General features: G+C 41.2%; 1 protein-coding gene across 6 annotated transcripts in view; it reads left to right on the forward strand.

The window, feature by feature from the left end:
- OSBPL1A (oxysterol binding protein like 1A) overlaps positions 1-18,552 on the forward strand; it is a 244,758-nt gene that overhangs the window by 114,385 nt on the left and 111,821 nt on the right. For 3 of the 6 annotated variants that reach the window (XM_017498470.1, XM_017498487.1, XM_037727959.1), the window contains one exon: positions 7,227-7,333. In XM_017498470.1, coding sequence (XP_017353959.1) covers positions 7,227-7,333 — 107 coding nt within the window. The other 3 variants (XM_017498492.2, XM_017498498.2, XM_037727965.1) reach the window with 3 other exon arrangements.

Here is an 18,552-nt window from a genome sequence, read left to right on the forward strand (position 1 = left end):
GATTTCGCCATGTTGGCCAGGTTGGTCTCGAACTCCTGACCCCAGGTGATCTGCCTCGCTCAACTTCCCAAAGTGCTGGGATTACAGAGGTGAGCCACCACGCCCAGCCTATATCTATCAAAGTCTAGAAGACAGGCAAGCTCTGTCCGAAGCTGTCTCAAGCATGCAGACTGGGTTAACCCTAACATGTCATGCAGTTCTACACCGTATTCTTTGTGGCACAGCCCTTCTCAAGACTCCTCTCTTGACCTTGGGCACAGGTGCCCTTTCTAGATCATATGTGGCTCAACCCTAGCTACCGTTTACTTCATTAACTCTTTTTCTCATAAGGCCATTACCATAAGGTGACAAACCCACTGGACAATTCAATCAGAAATGATGCAAATCCAATTATACCCTCTGATAAAGATTTTACTCAATTTGATTAAAATTAATCTTCCTTATTGCCTCACTTCATTTTCATTTGGAAGGGAGTGCAAAATACATCCTGTAGTTCTGCTGGCTTCTCTCCTGTTTTGTCTGACTTCAGGTCTTTGTGACTTGTACTCTCTTTTCTAAATTTTTCTTTTTTTTTGAGACGGAGTTTCACTCTTGTTGTCCAGGCTGGAGTGCAGTGGCGCAATCTTGGTCCACCACAATCTCCACCTCCCGGGTTCAAGTAGTTCTCCTGCTTCAGCCTCCTGAGTAGCTAGAATTACAGGCATGTGCCACCACACCCGGCTAATTTTGTATTTTTAGTACAGTGGGGGTTTCTCCATATTGGTTAGGCTGGTCTTGAACTTCCAACCTCAGGTGATCCGCCCCCCTTGGCTTCCCAAAGTGCTGGGATTACAGGTGTGAGCCACCTCTCCCAGCCTCTCTTCTCTAAATTTTTAAATGTAAATCATTGCATTTTTTCCAGATAATCATATCCTTCTCCTCTTACTCTTCTAAAGTCTCTCTTTGATCAGTATTATTCATTCAATAGGAATTGTTTTATTTTCCATTTTCCTTGCTAGACAGCAAGCTCTGTAAGGACAAAGACTGTCTGTTCTACTTACCCCTTTTTTTTCCAGCCCCTAGCTGGTGTCTGCCACGCAGCTGCCACTCCATATCTGGTAGATGAAATCCTCTCACCTCGCTAGAGTTCTAATTTATCATATTCTGAAACTGTCTTCCCTCAGGACTAGTATTTTTGGCACTCTATTTTAGAGATGTTTGTTTTATTGGATTTATATTTGGCGATCAAAAAATGTTTCTTGTTCTTTAAGATCCAGCTCAAGTGCCACATCTTTTCATCAAACTGTGGATTACTCTAGTCCATAATGATAATGCTCTTCTCTGAAATTTTATTTTATTTTTTCATGAGTAGAATCTCTTAATGAAATTTTTTTTTTTTTTTTTTTAACTTGAGATGGAGTCTTGCTCTGTCGCCCAGGCTGAAGTGCCGAGGTGTGATCTTGGCTCACTGCAATCTCTGTCTCCCAGGTTCAAGGGATTCTCCTGCCTCAGCCTCCCAAGTAGCTGGGACTACAGGGGCATGCCACCACGCCCAGCTAATTTTTTGTATTTTTAGTAGAGATGGGGTTTCACTGTGTTAGCCAGGATGGTCTCGATCTCCTGACCTTGTGATCTGCCTGCCTCGGCCTGCTAAAGTGCTGGAATTATAGGCGTGAGCCACCACGCCTGGCCTGAAATTTTAATATTTTTAAAAGTATGCACAACGTGCTCTGTAGTTGTATGTCACAACATCCTAGATGTTATCTTTTTATTATTTATTGAGTACATGCCACTTTGAGCTATATGTTTTATATCCTCCAGTGCAATGAATACAAATTATATAGATGTAGATATTACAGATAAAATGGTCAGAGGTACTTCTTCAGTGGATGATTATATTCAAGGTAGTCATTTCAATTTGAACAAAAAATAGATATGTTTTCAAGTTTTAGTTTTATGGAGTAGAAGCTTTTAGAAGGTTAGTTGATTTTTATGTGCAAATATTTCTTCCTTGTTTTGAAAAGAGAGCACTGATTTTCTTTGAAGCATTTATATAATTCCAATCTGATATGACAGTCCATTTTAAAATAGATTTTGCTCATTCCGGTTAGATTAGGTCTTTCATGTATGTAGTCATTATGTATTGCATTTTTTTAAACACCATTATGTATTGCATTTTTTTAACATCACAAATGGTGAGAATATTTCAGTTAAAAAATGTTGAAAAACAGGCAAAATATATTTTCTTGTACCACAAGTAAAAAACAAAATGTAGTTAAAAATTACTTATTTCTCAATCTGCCCTAATCAACCAATCTATAGTAATATAAAGGATAGTGTTTTTATTTCATATTTTACCTGAAAAGAACCACAATTCTTTTAAGGTAAAATGTAATAACTTGAAGCCATTTGGATTCAGATTATATTTTACATTAAAAGAATTATGGTAGCAAGGCATGGAATAAGGTATTTTATTAGTTTTCTTATTCATGTAATAAATATTTGAGAGGTTATGTTTTTGGCAAAGCTCGGAGCTTGGATGCGGGTAAGGAGGTTTGGAGTTTACAGAGGGTTGCAGAGAGACAACATCCATACGATGCTTCATGGCCCTGTGACAAGTGGATGTGGCTGCTGTTGGAGTCCAGGAGCAGCTGCTGTCATGGCCCTGGTGATATTTTGTTGTTTTTAGAGACAGGGTCTTGCTCTGTCACCCAGGCTGAAGTGCAGTGGTGTGATCATAGCTTATTGCAACCTCAAACTCCTGGGCTCAAGTGATCCTCCTGCCTTGGCCTCCCACAGTGTTGTCATTACAGGCATGAGCCACAGCACCCAGCCTCCACAGTGATATTTAAGGAAGGCTTCCTGGGGGAGGATGGCATTTGAACTAGGCCTTGAAAGACAATAATTTTTTTTGTCAAGTAGGGAAACTTCTGAATATGAATAATTATTATTTCCAATAGTCAAGTAAGTGGGAACATTTTGAAGACTGTTTCTAGGTAAACAAACATTTCCAGGAGAACAGTCTGGCTGAAACCAATTTAGTTTATTGGGCATCTTAAATGTTAGGCTAAGGAAATGTGGACTTTTATTTTTTTACAGTAGGAGAACAGTGGAGTTTGTCTGTACAAGAGGCTAATTTGTTCACACAAAGAAACAAGTGTTTTCCCACTATTTGAAAAACCCGATTAAAAATTGTTCAGTGTAATCATGAAAAATGACAGATTGTGAGCTTTTTATGTCTAAAGTTAAGCTTTTCCAATATGATCTTCTAACAGCTTTCATGACTTAAAAAACATTTTTAGTACAAAAAATAACTATTTTCCTGAAAATCAACAGTATCAGATTCTTATAGCAGGCCAAATAAAGCAAGATACTGGCCTTTTTGCATTTATTTATAACAGTTTGGTCTCTAAATATTAACTGGCTAAAACATATTTGCAGTGATTCCCAGTTGGTCACTTTTCTAGAAGCTTAGCAGCTTTATTTTTTTTATGTAACAATATGTAAACATTCTATAAGAAGCGTGCCAGGCTGGGCCCGGTTGCTCATGCCTGTAATCTCAACAATATGGGAGACCGAGGCATGCAGATCACAAGGTCAGGAGATCAAGACCATCCTGGCCAACATAGTGAAACCCCGTCTCTACTAAAAATACAAAAAAATTAGCTGAGTGTGGTGGCATGCCCCTGCAGTCCTAGCTACTCGGGAGGCTAAGGCAGGATAATTGCTTGAACCCAGGAGGCGTAGATTGCAGTGAGCCGAGATCACACCACTGCACTACAGCCTGGGTGACAGTGCGAGACTCTGTCTCCAAAACAAACAAAAAAAAGCATGCCAATGTGAGTTGAATGGCCCTGGTGTGCTACATTGCAGTGTGGCATATGGCAAGGTTCAGCATTTCTTAAATGGTTCCCCTGTGGAAGTTCATTTCAAAAATCTTGTTTTAACACTAGCTTGTCAGAGAAATGAGGTAACATTTGACTCTTTGGGACAAAAGAATTCGACACTCTCTCAGTGTGGATTCTTATGAAAACTTCTCTTTATGGCTGGGGGCGGTGGCTCACGCCTGCAATCTCAGCACTTTGGGAGGCCTAGGTGGGCGAATCACCTGAGGTCAAGAGTTCGAGACTAGCCTGGCCAACATGGTGAAACCTGTCTTTACTAAAAATACAAAAATTAGCCAGGTATGGTGGTGCATGCCTATAATCCCAGCTACTCAGGAGGCTGAGGCAGGAGAATTGCTTGAACCTGGGAGGTGGAGTTTGCAGTGAGCCGAGAATGCGCCACTGCACTCCAGCCTGGGCAACTCCGTGTGTGTGTGTGTGTGTGTGTGTGTATGTAAAATACACACATATATGTAAAATACATGCATATATATGTAAAATACATACATATATATGTATATGTGTGTGTGTGTGTGTGTGTGTGTGTGTGTGTGTGTGTGTGTGTATTTGGGATATTTTTTGAAACCTTGCATTACCAGTATTTTCAAACACTTGTAAGTATTCCTAAGCATGTATTTAGACAATTAATGTTTGTTCATGTTAACAAGTATCTAATGTTTATGAAATATCTAAAACAGACAAAAACAGGTTATTAAGCTTATGATGGTATTTAATACAAGAACTATATCTATGAATGGTTATGCTTCCATCTTCCTGTCATTTATGCCCTGAAAGTGGAAAATTACTAGATTACTCAGAAAATGTATGGAAGGCATAGGCTGCGTCGGTGTCTCCTGGTACGTCTCCTCACAGTACTCAGTCCACAGTTCGTGTGAGGCATCTGTTCAGGCACTATTTAAGTCATATGGCACCTAGCATATGGTACTTTCTTTTGCTATTTAGCAACTAAGTAGAGAATAAATCTTCACAATGTGTATCAGAGGTTCAAAATGAAAAATAAAGTCTGTAAAGTCAAATTTGTTTTAAAATATGGTAGTTTTCAATTAGTTGGGCTTTATTAAGAATAGCTAACAAGAGAAAACTATTCCATAAGATATATTTCATAAGATGTAAACTGTGGTAAAATATCATTTGGCCTTCATATCCATATATATAAAAAATATCATTTGGCCTTCATATCCATATATATATATAAATATAAAATATTTGGACTTCATATTCATATATAAAATATATATAAAATATTTAGCCTTCATATCCACATATATATAATATATATAATATTTTGCCTTCATATACATACACACACACACACACACACACACACACACACACACACACACATTTTTTTGAGGTGGAGCCTTGCTCTGTCTCCCAGGCTGGAGTGTAGTGGCACCATCTCAGCTCACTGCAACCGCCGCCTCCCAGGTTCAAGCGATTCTCCTACCTCAGCTGCCCGAGTAGCTGGGATTACAGGCACCCACCACCACACCCAACTAATTTTTGTATTTTTAGTAGAGATAGGGTTTCACCATGTTGGCCATTACTGGTCTTGAGCCATAGTATAGAAACTTGAACTACTGGGCTCAAGGGATCCTCCTGCCTCCACCTCCCAAGTTGCTGAGACTATAGGTGCACACCACCATGCCCAGCTAATTTTTAAATTTGGTAGAGATGGAGTCTTGCTTTATTGCTGGGGCTACTCTTGAACTCCTGGCCTCAAGTAATCTTTTCACCTTGGCCTCTCAAAGTGCTGGGATTACCCATGCCTGGCCCTAGCTGTAATATTGTATCTTTTAACAAATCTTGTTCTGTCCCCACCTTTTAGTTATTTTTTGATGAAAAGATGTCTTAAATGTTAAGATTTTTATTTGATGGAAGGGACAGATTTAAAGGATCTTAATGTATAATTAACAAAATATCAGAAACCATTTCAACTAAATACATTTTTTTTTGCATTAATCTGGACGTGACATTTTGCTTTTTTTTTTTTTTTTTTTTTTTTTTTGTAATTTTGTTTTTTTTTTTTTTTTTTTTTTTTTTTTTTTTAATGAGTAAATGGGTTAAGACTTTCTGTGGGAGACCACGGCAGATACTGATACTACCATTTCTTTATTCCCAACTTAAACGTATACTCAGTGGTACTGGACCTTTATAGGAACACATTTTTGAGAGCGAAAGACCTATTTCTGCCAAACAATGGTCCAAGCAGGAAGTAGAGTTAATGCCGTCTTCAGATATGTTAGCCACCGTGTCAACTACGGAATTATTTTTGTTTCTTTAGCACTTGCTTTTGAATAACATTACTTATCTATAAAGGAAATGTTAATGTCTTATAAGGAGTGCTATCAGTCCTTCCTGTCAGCTGTTCTTCTTAAACATTACATTGTTATTTAATTCCTATAAACTTTTTTTTTAGTCTTGGTGCTTATAGGGCGGCGCTCCCCAACTTTTTTGGCACCAGGGACTGGTTTCATGGAAGACAGTTTTTCCACAGACTCAAGGGTAGGGGTGGGAGTGGGAGTGGGGAGATGGTTTCATTTCGGGCTGAAACTGTTTCACCTCAGATCATCAGGCATTAGATTCTCATAAGGAGCCCACAACCTAGATCCCTTGTATACACAGTTGGCAATAGGATTCGTGCTCTTGTAAGAATCTAATGCCGCCACTGATCTGACACTAGGCAGAGCTCAGGTGGTAATGCTCACTCACCCTCTGCTCACCTCTTGCTGTGCAGCCCAGTTCCTAACAGAACTGTACCAGTGTGCATCCCAGGTTTGGGGACTCCTGTTGTAGAGTATAGACCTTTTTTAGGAGAAGACTCCATTCTTTCTTTTTCTGTACCAATTTATGTGCCCCAAATAAAGTGTGTACTTAATAAAGATGCCCAAGAAACATATGAGACCCGGCTTGGTGGCTCACACCTGTAATCCCAGCACTTTGGGAGGCTGAGGTGAGCGGATCACCTCAGGTCAGGAGTTCAAGACCAGCTTGGCCAACATCGTGAAACCCTGTCTCTGCTTAAAATACGAAAACAATTAGCCAGGCGTGATGGCCTGTACCTGCAGTCCCAGCTACTTGGGAGGCTGATGTAGGAGAATCCATTGAACCTGGAGGTGGAGGTTACAATGAGCCAAGATTGCTCCATTGCACTCCAGCCTGGGCCACAGAGTGAGACTCCATCTCAAAAAAAAAAAAAAAAAAAGAAACATATGATATCTTTTGCTTAAGATAGCTAGATGGAAAGATGAGGTTAATAGATATTAAGAATATTTTTGTGGTCTTAGTTTACCTTAAGATTCCTTAAAATCACACTCACTATATTTCTTTATTTATTTATAGAGATGCTTCCATCATTTCTTCAGAAAGTTGAAGTTGTCTCAGAAGCCTCTAGAGAGACTTGTGTAGCTTTGAGTGATTGCCTTAATCTCTTCACTAAACAAGAAGGGGTAGGTAGTTCAGAATTGAATTTGTAAAATAATTGTTTGGATGTTACTTGTGTGGTTGTCTATGAAGTCATTGCTTTCAGATTGTTCAAAGGTAGGAAAAAATTAGTATTAACAAAGAAAATGAAAGCTTCATTTGTCACCAAAATTTAGAACTTGTCCATTATTGATTAAGCAGGATGAAATAACTTATGTTCATGTCTTTTGAATTTGTTGATGTGGCCATATTTAATGGGTATATTTAAAATTGATCTATCAGGATTGTTGTGACATTTCAATAAGAGAGATGAGAAAATATTCTAGAGACAGAAGGGCTTTATGTTTAAAAAAACTTTTATTTAGAAAATAGAGTGCTATCATACTTATCTATGTAAACTAAGCTCAATGGACTAAATATCTTTAGTGTTCTTTCCCCTCACTCTCTTACCCTTTAACTGTTTGCCATTTGCTTTTCTAAATATGAGTAAGACTGAGTACGGTGGCTAACGCTTGTAATCCCAGCACTTTGGGAGGCCAAGGCAGGCAGATCACCTGAGGTCAGGAGTTCGAGACCAGTCTGGCCAAAATGATGAAACCCTGTCCCTGCTAAAAATACAAATATTAGCCAGGCATGGTGGCACGTGTTTGTAATTCAGCTCCCAGGGAAGCTGAGGCAGGAGAGTCACTTCAGCCTGGGGGGCAGAGGTTGCAGTGAGCCAAGACTGCGCCACTGCACTCCATCCTGGGTGACTGAGTGAGACTCCATCTCAAAAAAAATATTAGCCTGAGAATCACTTGAACCCAAGAAGCAGAGGCTGCAGTGAACCAAGATCGCGCCATTGTACTCCAGTGTAGGTGACAGAGTGAGACCCTGTCTCAAAAATAAAGAAAAAGAAAACCAAATATGAGTAACAGTGCTATGCTGAGCTATTACTGATTGTTTTTGAAAGGACTGAAAAGTTGTAAGGATATGCTTTGGTTGCCAGAACTAGGATTTTTCTTGTTTTATGGTTTTTCCCCTCATTTCTGTGACTTTAACGTAAGTCAAGTGTCAACAGGCTTTCTTTGCATTTTGTTTATATATATATATATGTCTAATCTTCAGTATTTTAGTTAAGATACCAGATTTCTTATTCTTGTTACAGTTTACTTGTACCTTTTGGTTAGAGATTAGGTTTCAGTAAAAGAAGATAGATGGAATGGTTTTATATACATTCCTCTAATATGTAAAGATCTAAAATTTTATTTTCTCATGATTACAAAAGGATCCTTATGAATTCATATACAGTGTTTTTTGTTTTTTTTTTTTTGAGATATGGTCTCATTCTTTTGCCCAGGCTGGAGTACAATGGCACAGTCATAGCTCACTGCAGCCTCAACTTCCCAGGCTCAAGTGATCATCCCACCTCAGCCTCACAAATAGCTGGGACTACTGGCATGCACCACCACGCCCAGCTAATATATATATATATATATTTTTTTTTTTTTTTTAAGAGATGGGGCCTTTGCCCAGCTTTGTCTTGAACTCCTGGATGCAAGCCATCCACCTGACTCAGCCTCCTGAAGTGCTGGCATTACAGGCATGAGCCACCATGGTGAGCATACACAAATTTTTAAATGCTGTGTTTGCTATATGTAGTATAAATTCCATATATTAGTTTATTTGGAGAATAAGACAAATATGGAAATAATAATCATTTAAAACAAACTTACCAAAAGTCTTTTAATAGAATTTTATTAACTATCACAGGAAAACATAATTGTTCATTAAACATTGCAAACTGGTTGATTTTTTAATACTGTTTGAAAATATCCCTCCTCAGCACTTCTATTTTTGGTGGGTTGCAAATTTCATGTGCAAGTTTATTTAAATAACAGGTGATTTCATGTTCTAAATAAATCTGGAGAGGATGGTTGCATTTCAGAATATCTTTGAAATTAATAAATTATGATGTCATAGGATTCATGAAATATTTAGTACATTGTAAAACCACATTTCACTCATGTCTCATGGTATCTGATAAATGTATTGATAGCTTTCTTGTTCTAGAGATGTATGGTTTTAAGGCTGAACATTAGATTGGAAGTAATGTGTGAATTTTGTGCATGTTTAATTTCTGGAGGAATCAAACTATTCTATTTTTTAAACTATCTGTTTTAAAAAATAGCCTAATTCTTTCTTTTTGTGAAAATCTAGATGTGTAAGAGTGTTAGCCTAAAGTTTAGACTAACTGACTTCTTTTAGCCTCTTAATGAGTATTAAATAAGATGATATAAGCAAAATACTTAGCATAATACCAGACACATAGTAAGCTCTGAATAAAAGTCAACGGTTATCGTAAGATCTTATCTAATTAACATTTGTAGCCTCTCTTTTCTGATAGTATCTTGGAGCTTTTATTTGTGTAACTTTGGATTTATCTTGTTTTGGGAAGAGGTAGCATTGTCTAAAGGACTTTTATTTGACCACTACCATTGAGATGATCGTGTTGTGTTTCCATCCTTATTATTTAAATGACAAGGCTACTTCACTTCCCTGAACCTTGCTGTCTTCATCTGTTAAATAAGGGAGACCACATAGCAAGCTGTTAGAAGCACTGTTCTGAAAGTCTGATGGACCTGTTTTAAATCTCAGTCTTTCTCTAACTTGTCTCCAACTGTGGGACAAGTTTCTGTAAAATGAAAATAAACACCTCTGAGTTGGGCGTGGGCACCAACTCTACGTAGATGAATGATACATATATAGATTATGTTAGCATACTGCGTGGAACACAGTATTCCATTTAGTAACTGGCATTTAATGTTTCAAACTTCTGGAGTATCTAAGATATCTTTTCTGTAATTATATGAAATACTAACTCCATGAAACACTTAGAATCCATGGATTTCCTTCTCAACAATAAGATAAACAGTGAGAAGCCACCACAAAATATTTGAAAGGTAAGTGGCATTTCTGAAGTTAGTCTTTCAAATGCATAAGGATTACAACCTAGGAATGTAATAGCATAATCGAGGTCAGAGTGGTGTCATTATGTGCTGTAATGCCTTATTTATCTGGCATTGTAAATTACATTTCTATTATCTGGAAATTTTATTTAAAGAGCAGGCGTAATCTTTGAAGTCCTCCAGACCTGGCTTTAATTCCTGGCTCTGCGATATTTACTCTCTTTGACTCCGTTTTGAAATACAGTCTCCTTTTTAAAATGGTGACCACCCAAAAGGGATTGTTTTGAAGAGTAAAGGAGATTATGTTGGTGAAACACCTCTGTAGGGCCTGGCACAAAACAGGGATCCAATAGCCCCCCCCAGCAGCAACGCTGTTTTTATTCTAGTCTTTTTTGATGGCAGTTATTCTAAATGTTTCACATCTTAACCTAAAATTTTAAAACTTACTTTTATGTTTCTTTCATTTTTTTTTTTTTTTTTAACAAGCCCTTGTCAGGCCAGAATTTTATGTTTTCTGTGTGTCTCGAGATTGGTCGTTTGTATGTCAATAATTACTCTGTGCCTTAATACAGAGGTGCCCTCAGGGGATAATGTTTATATGAGTCCGTGTTTTTCTACTAAATAGCCTGGTCCTGCCAATGCTTTTTGAACTCTTGTTTGCTCTTTATAGGTTTTTAAAAATTACCCTCTTGATTTTTCGAATTAACTGTGTACTTGCCTCTAGCAGTGGAATACTGATGCCTTCTGATTTACTCTTTCTAATCTCCTATTTAAAAGAAAACCAGATAACCAAACTCCATAAAATTATGTCCAGCTAGAGTAAACTGGCTCTCTGTGAGAATCTTGGGGGGTTACAGTCTGTGCAGGCCTTCATGCCTTCTATTTCTGTGATATGTGGGTGTTTTTTGCTTATTTGAGGATGTACTGATATGACCTACATAATCGAGGTTTTCATGGGAGCTATAAATAAATGAGGCAATATTGCAGGCAGATTTTATTTGTAAATAAAACTGCTTACAGCCGGGTCCAGTGGCTGATGCCTGTAATCCCAGCACTTTGGGAGGCCAAGGCGGGCAGATCACCTGAGGTCTGGAGATTGAGACTAGCCTGGTTAACATGGTGAAACCTCATTTCTACTAAAAACACACAAAAAATTAGCTGGGTGTGGTGATGCACACCTATAATCCCAACTATTTGGGAGGCTGAGGCAGGAGAATCACCTGAACCTGGGAGGCGGAGGTTGCAGTGAGCTGAGATTGTACCATTGCACTCCAGCTTGGGCAACAAGAGCAAAACTCCGTCTCAAAAAAAAAAAAAAACAAAAAAACAAACAAACAAAAAAAAAAACAATACTGTTTATGCTGTTGAGAAAATGGCAATATAAAAAATAATTGATAAAGTTTGTGGTTGCTCTACTAAAGAAAAACCTAGATACTGTTTTTAGGGTGGTTTTCTTGGAAACAGTATAACAGAATGTGAGTGCTGTGTCTTTTCTTACCCTGGTCTGAGAGTTCCATTCGAAAGGCCAGAAACTGGTTTCTGGAATTATATTTATTTCTGTAGTGTTCCTTGCCAGAGGATGCCCTCCTCATTTTGTGTACTATCAGGCTTCCCTGATGTTAGTTATACCAATTTTTCCAAGGTAGGAACTGTCCATGTAAAGTTAGTAATAAGCTCACTTATCAAGTGTTTTATACATACTTCATGTTAAATCTCCTGACTGCTGAAGAGCTGTGACCCAACTGTATGACTGGAATGAGAGTGGTGCTCATTGAGTGTGGTGGCTCACACCTGTAATCCCAGCACTTTGGGAGGCTGAGGCGGATGGATCACCTGAGGTTAGGAGTTTGAGACAAGCCTGGCCAACATGATGAAACCCCATCTCTACTAACAATACAAAAAATTAGCTGGGCTTGATGGGTGCCTAAAATCCAAGCTACTCAGGCTGCTGAGGCAGGGGAATCACTTGAACCCAAAAGGCGGAGGTTGCAGTGAGTTGAGATCGCACCACTGCCCTCCAGCCTGGGCAATAGAGCGAGACTCCATCTCAAAAAAAAAAAAAGAGAGTGGTACTAGTTTTGTGGTATATGTACCATGTGCCATTGGAACTATCTGTAGGGTTAGAATTCTATGCTGCTTCTCTGGACCAGACGCTAGTATCTTTGAAGCGAAATCATGCGTTCATGTGGAGTTAACAGCTCTACAAAGTCATGATCTTTTCCATTCATTTCAATTCCTGTGCTCTCAGGCAGTCCTGTAGTCATTTTGTGACCCTGATCTCTTTTGATTCCTAGTGTTCTTTTTTTTTTTTTTTTGAGACGGAGTTTCACTCTTGTTGCCCAGGCTGGAGTGCAATGGCACGATCTCGGCTCACCGCAACCTCCGCCTCCTGGGTTCAGGCAATTCTCCTGCCTCAGCCTCCTGAGTAGCTGGGATTACAGGCACGTGCCACCATGCCCAGCTAATTTTTTGTATTTTTAGTAGAGACGGGGTTTCACCATGTTGACCAGGATGGTCTCGATCTCTTGACCTCGTGATCCACCCGCCTCGGCCTCCCAAAGTGCTGGGATTACAGGCTTGAGCCACCGCGCCCGGCGATTCCTAGTGTTCTTAACAGCTCTTTTGGGCCCACACGGCTCTCTGGCCCTCTGTCTCTGCGGTCCACTCAGATCTCCTTCCACTCCGAGCAGAATTCCTTTGTTAAACATGAGCCAGTCACTGTATATGGCTCCACTCCCTTCCCTCCACTTTTCATCTGCATCTGCTCTTATCCTTTCTTCTTGCCTTTTGCTGGAGGCATCTGTCTCCTTCCATTCTGCTTCTCTGGGGACCTTGCTTCAAAAAATAGCTCCTCTCTTTGGAATTCTCTACCCTCTTATTTATAGCTTTTGTCTATCTCCCTGCATCCTTTTCCAATGCCATTCTTGAAAATGTGATACTTTCTGTGTCTACTTCTTCATTCCCAGCTAGTCCACCGAAATTGTTCTTGCCAGTATTTCCTTATTGCTAATCAGAAGACATTTAAAAATTGTCTTGCTTGTCCTCTGAAGGGCCTGGCATGTGACTGCTTCCTGCTTTTTGGAATTCCACAGTGGCTTCACAATGCCGTCTCTTTTGGCTTCTCCTTCCTTTGTAGCAGCTCCCTCTTAGTTACCTTTTTTTTTTTTTCTTTTGAGATGGAGTCTCACTGTGTTGCCCATGCTGGGGTGCAATGGCTCTATCTTGGCTCACTGCAACCTCAGCCTCCTGGGTTCAAGTGAGTCTCCTGCCTCAGCTTCCCAAGTAGCTGGGATTACAGGCACATGCCATCATGCCCAGCTAATTTTTTGTATTTTAGTAGAAATGGGGTTTCACCATGTTAGCCAGGCTGGTCTCAAACTCCTAACCTCAAGTAATTTGCCTTCCTAGGCCTCCCAAAGTGCTGGGATTACAGGCATGAGCCACATGCCTAGCCTCAGTCACCTTCTAAAGCATCTTTTCTTCTGCCTATGCCTTATATATTAGTATTCCCTAGGTTTCTGTGAGTGGCCTTCTCACTCCTTGCATTCTCCCTGGTTGATCTCGCCCACTCCTTTAACTAGAATTCCATGATGACTCAGATGTCTCTACCTCAGACCTCTCCTGAGTTCTAATCTAGAGTATCCAGCTGCCTTTTGAACATTTACATATGCTTATATCAGAAGCATTTCAAAACGAATGTGTCTCAAACTGAGTTATCCATTCACCTCATAGACTTGCCACCCATTCAGTAATTCAGGCCAGGATCGTGGGAACCGGCTTTGGTCTATCCTTCTTCTTCCTTCTTCTTCCCTATCTTTAGTCAAGTCCTGTCAATTTGATTTTTTTTTTTTTTTTTTTTTTTTTTAGAAAAAGTCTCGCTCTGTCACCCAGACTAGAGTACAGTGGTGCGATCTTGGTTCACTACAACCTCCACCTCCCAGGTTCCAGCAATTCTCCAGCCTCAGCCTCCCGAGTAGCTGGGATTACAGATGCCTGCCACCATGCCTGGCTAATTTTTGTATTTTCAGTAGAGACAGGGTTTTACCATGTTGGCCAGGCTGTTCTAGAACTCCTGACCTCAAGCAATCCGCCTGCCTCGGCCTCTCAAAGTGCTGGGATTACAGGCATGAGCCACCACGCCCAGCCCAATTTGATTTTTTTATATCTTGGTTGCCTATCTCCCTTTATTCTTTCTTCCCTGACCCCAGCATGCAGTTCCCCATTGCTATTCTGTGATATAAATTCTCAAGCTTGCTCTGCTGGGTGACTGTGGCCATCTCTCATCTCGGCTCCACCCTTCAAAACTAGGTGAGGTATCCCTGCTGCTCCATAAGTTCCTTGCTATCAGAGCATTTATCATATTGTATAATTTTATGTTCACAAACTGGAGCTCCCTAAGGAAGCAACTGTATGGTAGTTATTTTTGTAGCTTGGTACTTGGCATGTGGTAGATGCTGAATAAATATTTGAATGAATGAATAATGAATGTACAAAGGGAAAAATTCAGGCTTTTGGATCAGACCAATCTGGATCTAAACTCTGCTACCTCGACCTTAAGCAAATCCATATATGTTTAGGAATTCTGTTTCCAAATCTGAAATTGAGCATATGTATGTGTCATTTTATGTGAGGTGCTTCAGTACAGTACCTGGTACATTTAGGGGCTTTTAAAACAAGAAGGTAATTTGTTATTCATTGTTTTGCTACCTAGTACTACTTTTATAAACTGAATTCATTCTCTAATTTTCAGGGCCTAGGGAGAGATTCTGTAGCAGGGACTCCTCTTTCCATATGTGGTTTTTCCAAATACAGTAACAGTTATTACTGAGAGTGAAAAAAGAGAAAGGAACGGACTTTTCAAAGATGCCATGATGCTGGGCATGGTGGTTTATACCCCTAATCCCAGCACTTTGGGAGGCCAGGACGGGCGGATTGGTTGATGCCAGGAGTTGGAGACCAGGGTGATAGCAAAACCCTACCTCTACTAAAAATACAAAAAATTAGCCGGGCGTGGTGGCGCAGGCCTGTAATCCCAGCTACTCAGGAGGCTGAGGTATGAGAATCGCTTGAACACAAGAGGTGGAGATTGCAGTGAGCTGAGATTGAGCCACCGCACTCCTGCCTGGGGGACAGAGCAAGACTCTGTCTCCAAATAAATAAATAAAAATAAAAACAAAGATGCCATGAAACCTCACTGACATTCATTCCCCAGTTTCCCAGCATGGCCTGGAATGGTCTTTAACACATTCTAGGTCTGTAGAACCATTACAGCTAGCACCGATGACAGTGGGACTTAACGTACCTAGGATCTTGTGAAGGAAGTATTTAATTTTGTCAATTTTTACTCTGAACTCCCTAAAGTATGAGGACAGACTTATATATTTTAGTAAGGTGAAAGGTTTAGAACATGTTGGAACAAAAAGATTTTTTCCCTTCCGTCGGAATGTTATAGTTAACCATACATTTCATTAACCTGAACATTGCACTGAAGTATGGTATTTGGGTGTTGGGTTTTCCTGCCGCCTGAACCTTTGCCCTTCAAGCTTGGCTGGAATAATTTTATGTAAGTAGGTTCATGGTAGTAGGATTAATACCATTGTTTTCCTCGTTGCTCAGTGTCCCAACTATGGTATAAGCAACTATGTGAAGACTGCCTTTCAGTCTTGGTTTTGGAACCCTAAACGCGAACGCTTCAGCATAAGCCTGAGTAAGTGACAGGCAGGACTGGAGAGAAGATTCCTTTGCTTTCCAGAGTTTCCCGATGGGCGGGCTGGCAAAAAGAAAAAAAAAAAGTTGCCAGGGCCGGTGTCTCCAGGAGAGGGCCGAGCGCACAGCCGCTCTAGGACCTCGCAGGCGCCTCGCCGCGGCGCTCGCGCAGAGCCCAAGGAGAAGTCCGGGACCTCTCTACTCCGAGGGCCGTGCAGGCTTCCCCGGCTGTCCCTACCTGCGCCTCCGCCCGCCAGCGGCGCTGGGGAAGGGGAGGAGCGGCCCGGACGCCGCCAGCCGCGCGCAGGGAGCCGCCCGCCGCAGGCCTCTCCGCCGCCTGCCAGCGCTCTCCCCGCGAGCCCCGGAGGGCGGGTCTGCGGCCGAGCCAGCGGCGGCCGAAGGGCAGCGCGGACCTCTGCGGCCCGGGCGGGCGCGGCGCGGGAGTCCTGGGCCGCTGGCGGGCCCCACCTTTGCCCGACCTCGCTGGGGGAGGCGGGCGCTACTGCCCAGCCAGAGCCAGGGGCGGGCCGCTCGAAGGTGACTTAGGGAGACCTTGCGGGCCGCCCTGGGTCGCGCCTCCGGGATCGGCTCGGCTCGGCTCGACTGGAGGGGAGGAGGAGGAGGAGGAGGAGGCCGGGCGCATTCGCGTTGGAGCTAGCGAGGAGCGCTGGGTGGAGCGCGCCAGTCGGGGTCCACGGATCTGGCCCAGGTGGGTGGGTGTATTTGCAGCTCGGCGGCTTTGCGGGGCAGCCTGGGGCCACGGAGGACGCCGAGGGAGGGCGCGGGGAGGGCGGCCAGACTTGATCCAGGGATGTGAGTAGATCCAAGAATAGTTGGACGTCTGTGTGCAGAACGGGGTGCAGCCGCGGGCGCGTGGGGAGGGGCGCACCAGCCGGGAGACCCGGCTCTCTTCCCAGCGCGGGTCTCCCTGCCGTGGGGTTCCTGCAGGAAGAGCCTCTGGGGAAAAAGCCCGTGGACCGATGTGTTTTTTAGTTGAATATTAGTATTAGGTCAAGTAGGGCTGGAGTGGGAGGAGTAAGACAGTGAAAGACATTATTGTCCTAAATAACCTTCCAAGTTAGTGATTTTTCTCATGGTTCTGCTCCGGCTGACATTGAGATGAACTTACCAGCCGCTGTTTAAAGGCCGATGAAATTCCAAGAATACAAGAAGTGCCGAGCGGATTAAGGAGAGAAAGGGAAATTCTATTTGTGTTGGGGAATGGGGAGGTGGCTTTTAACTTTAATGTTTTGATTAAGGATTTTTGATTACTCACAGGCTTTCTTTGTAGCCTAAACCAGTGGGGAATCATGTTTCCTAGCATTCAGAGCATGTGGCTAGTTGTTTTGTGCCTTCCGTTGTGCTGGATTTTTCTGGGTTTGGAGAGAGGGTGGTAAGGAGAGGAAGATGCCAGGGAAGAGCTTAGTACAGCTTTTCTGAGTTATTAATGCTCTTAAAAGTTTCTTAATTTTAATTAGGTTCAAAGACTGAATTAAGGCATTGCTTAGCAAGAATCTTTTTCGAGAGAGAAAAATGTTTGAAATGCGTGTTGGTGGAATAATGTGTAGGCTGGAATACGGGGCGTGGTGGGGGGGGGTGTCTCAATGTAAATTTGCTTTCCATTTTGAGGACACACCGAAGTTAATCTCCCCTCCAAATCACATTTGATTTTTTAGCTCCTAAGCTGATGTCTTTGGCAAGGTAACTCAATTTCTGTTTAGCATGTAATTAATCTGAGCATAAAGACCAGGTAGCTATTTCAGCCTCTGTCCCAGTGCTACTTTTGCTAGACGAGTTTTAAAGGAACTTGTATCAATCTGAATATAGCTGTTGGACTCTAGTCTCACCTCTTTAGAAACCCTTTAAAGGTTAAATTGAGGAGGTGGTATTGAAGGTGAAGGTGACCCATATAATTTCTTTACCCCCAGTTTTGTGCCCTGCAAAACGGGGGGAAGTAAAAAAGCCTGTTAGGTTTTCCATATTAAAGCAAAGGTCTTACTAATATTCAAGGTAGTTTATAAATAGTTTGAACATGTTTTAAATATTGTGCATAACTGTGAAAATATGCAACATCATAATCTAAGCTCTATGTACAGTTTTTGACATTTATCATTTACATTCTTTATAAAAAGGTTGGCTAAACTTACCACTTCTGTCATTCAAATATATGACTGTTTATCAGCTTTCTGAGGATTATAATCAATATTTTAATTCCGCTAATAGAAATTTAGAATTGTGATTCAGTCCACATTATTCAACATATTCCTAAAATTTTCAGTTTATTTTATATAGAGTCCAGAGATATAGTTACAAATTAATTTTGGAAGCAGCTAGAACATAAGTTATAAATAAATTGAAGTTTATGTGAACTGAAGCTGGATTTCATTGTGATAACTTTTGGGGAATTTTTGAACAAAAATTCATAAGATTCATAATGCTAATTATAAAACCTTACATAAGGTTTTAATTAGCATGGTGTGTGTGAGAGTGTGTGTGTGTGTGTGTGTGCGCGCGCGTGTGCACGCGCGCTCTCGTGCGTGTTAGGTTGTCATGCTTGATGTGACTCAAGATCTATCCTGATAAGTTTTTGT

The sequence above is a fragment of the Cebus imitator genome, unplaced genomic scaffold (genome assembly GCF_001604975.1).
Source record: "Cebus imitator isolate Cc_AM_T3 unplaced genomic scaffold, Cebus_imitator-1.0 Scaffold12, whole genome shotgun sequence".
Classification (NCBI taxonomy): Eukaryota; Metazoa; Chordata; class Mammalia; order Primates; family Cebidae; genus Cebus; species Cebus imitator.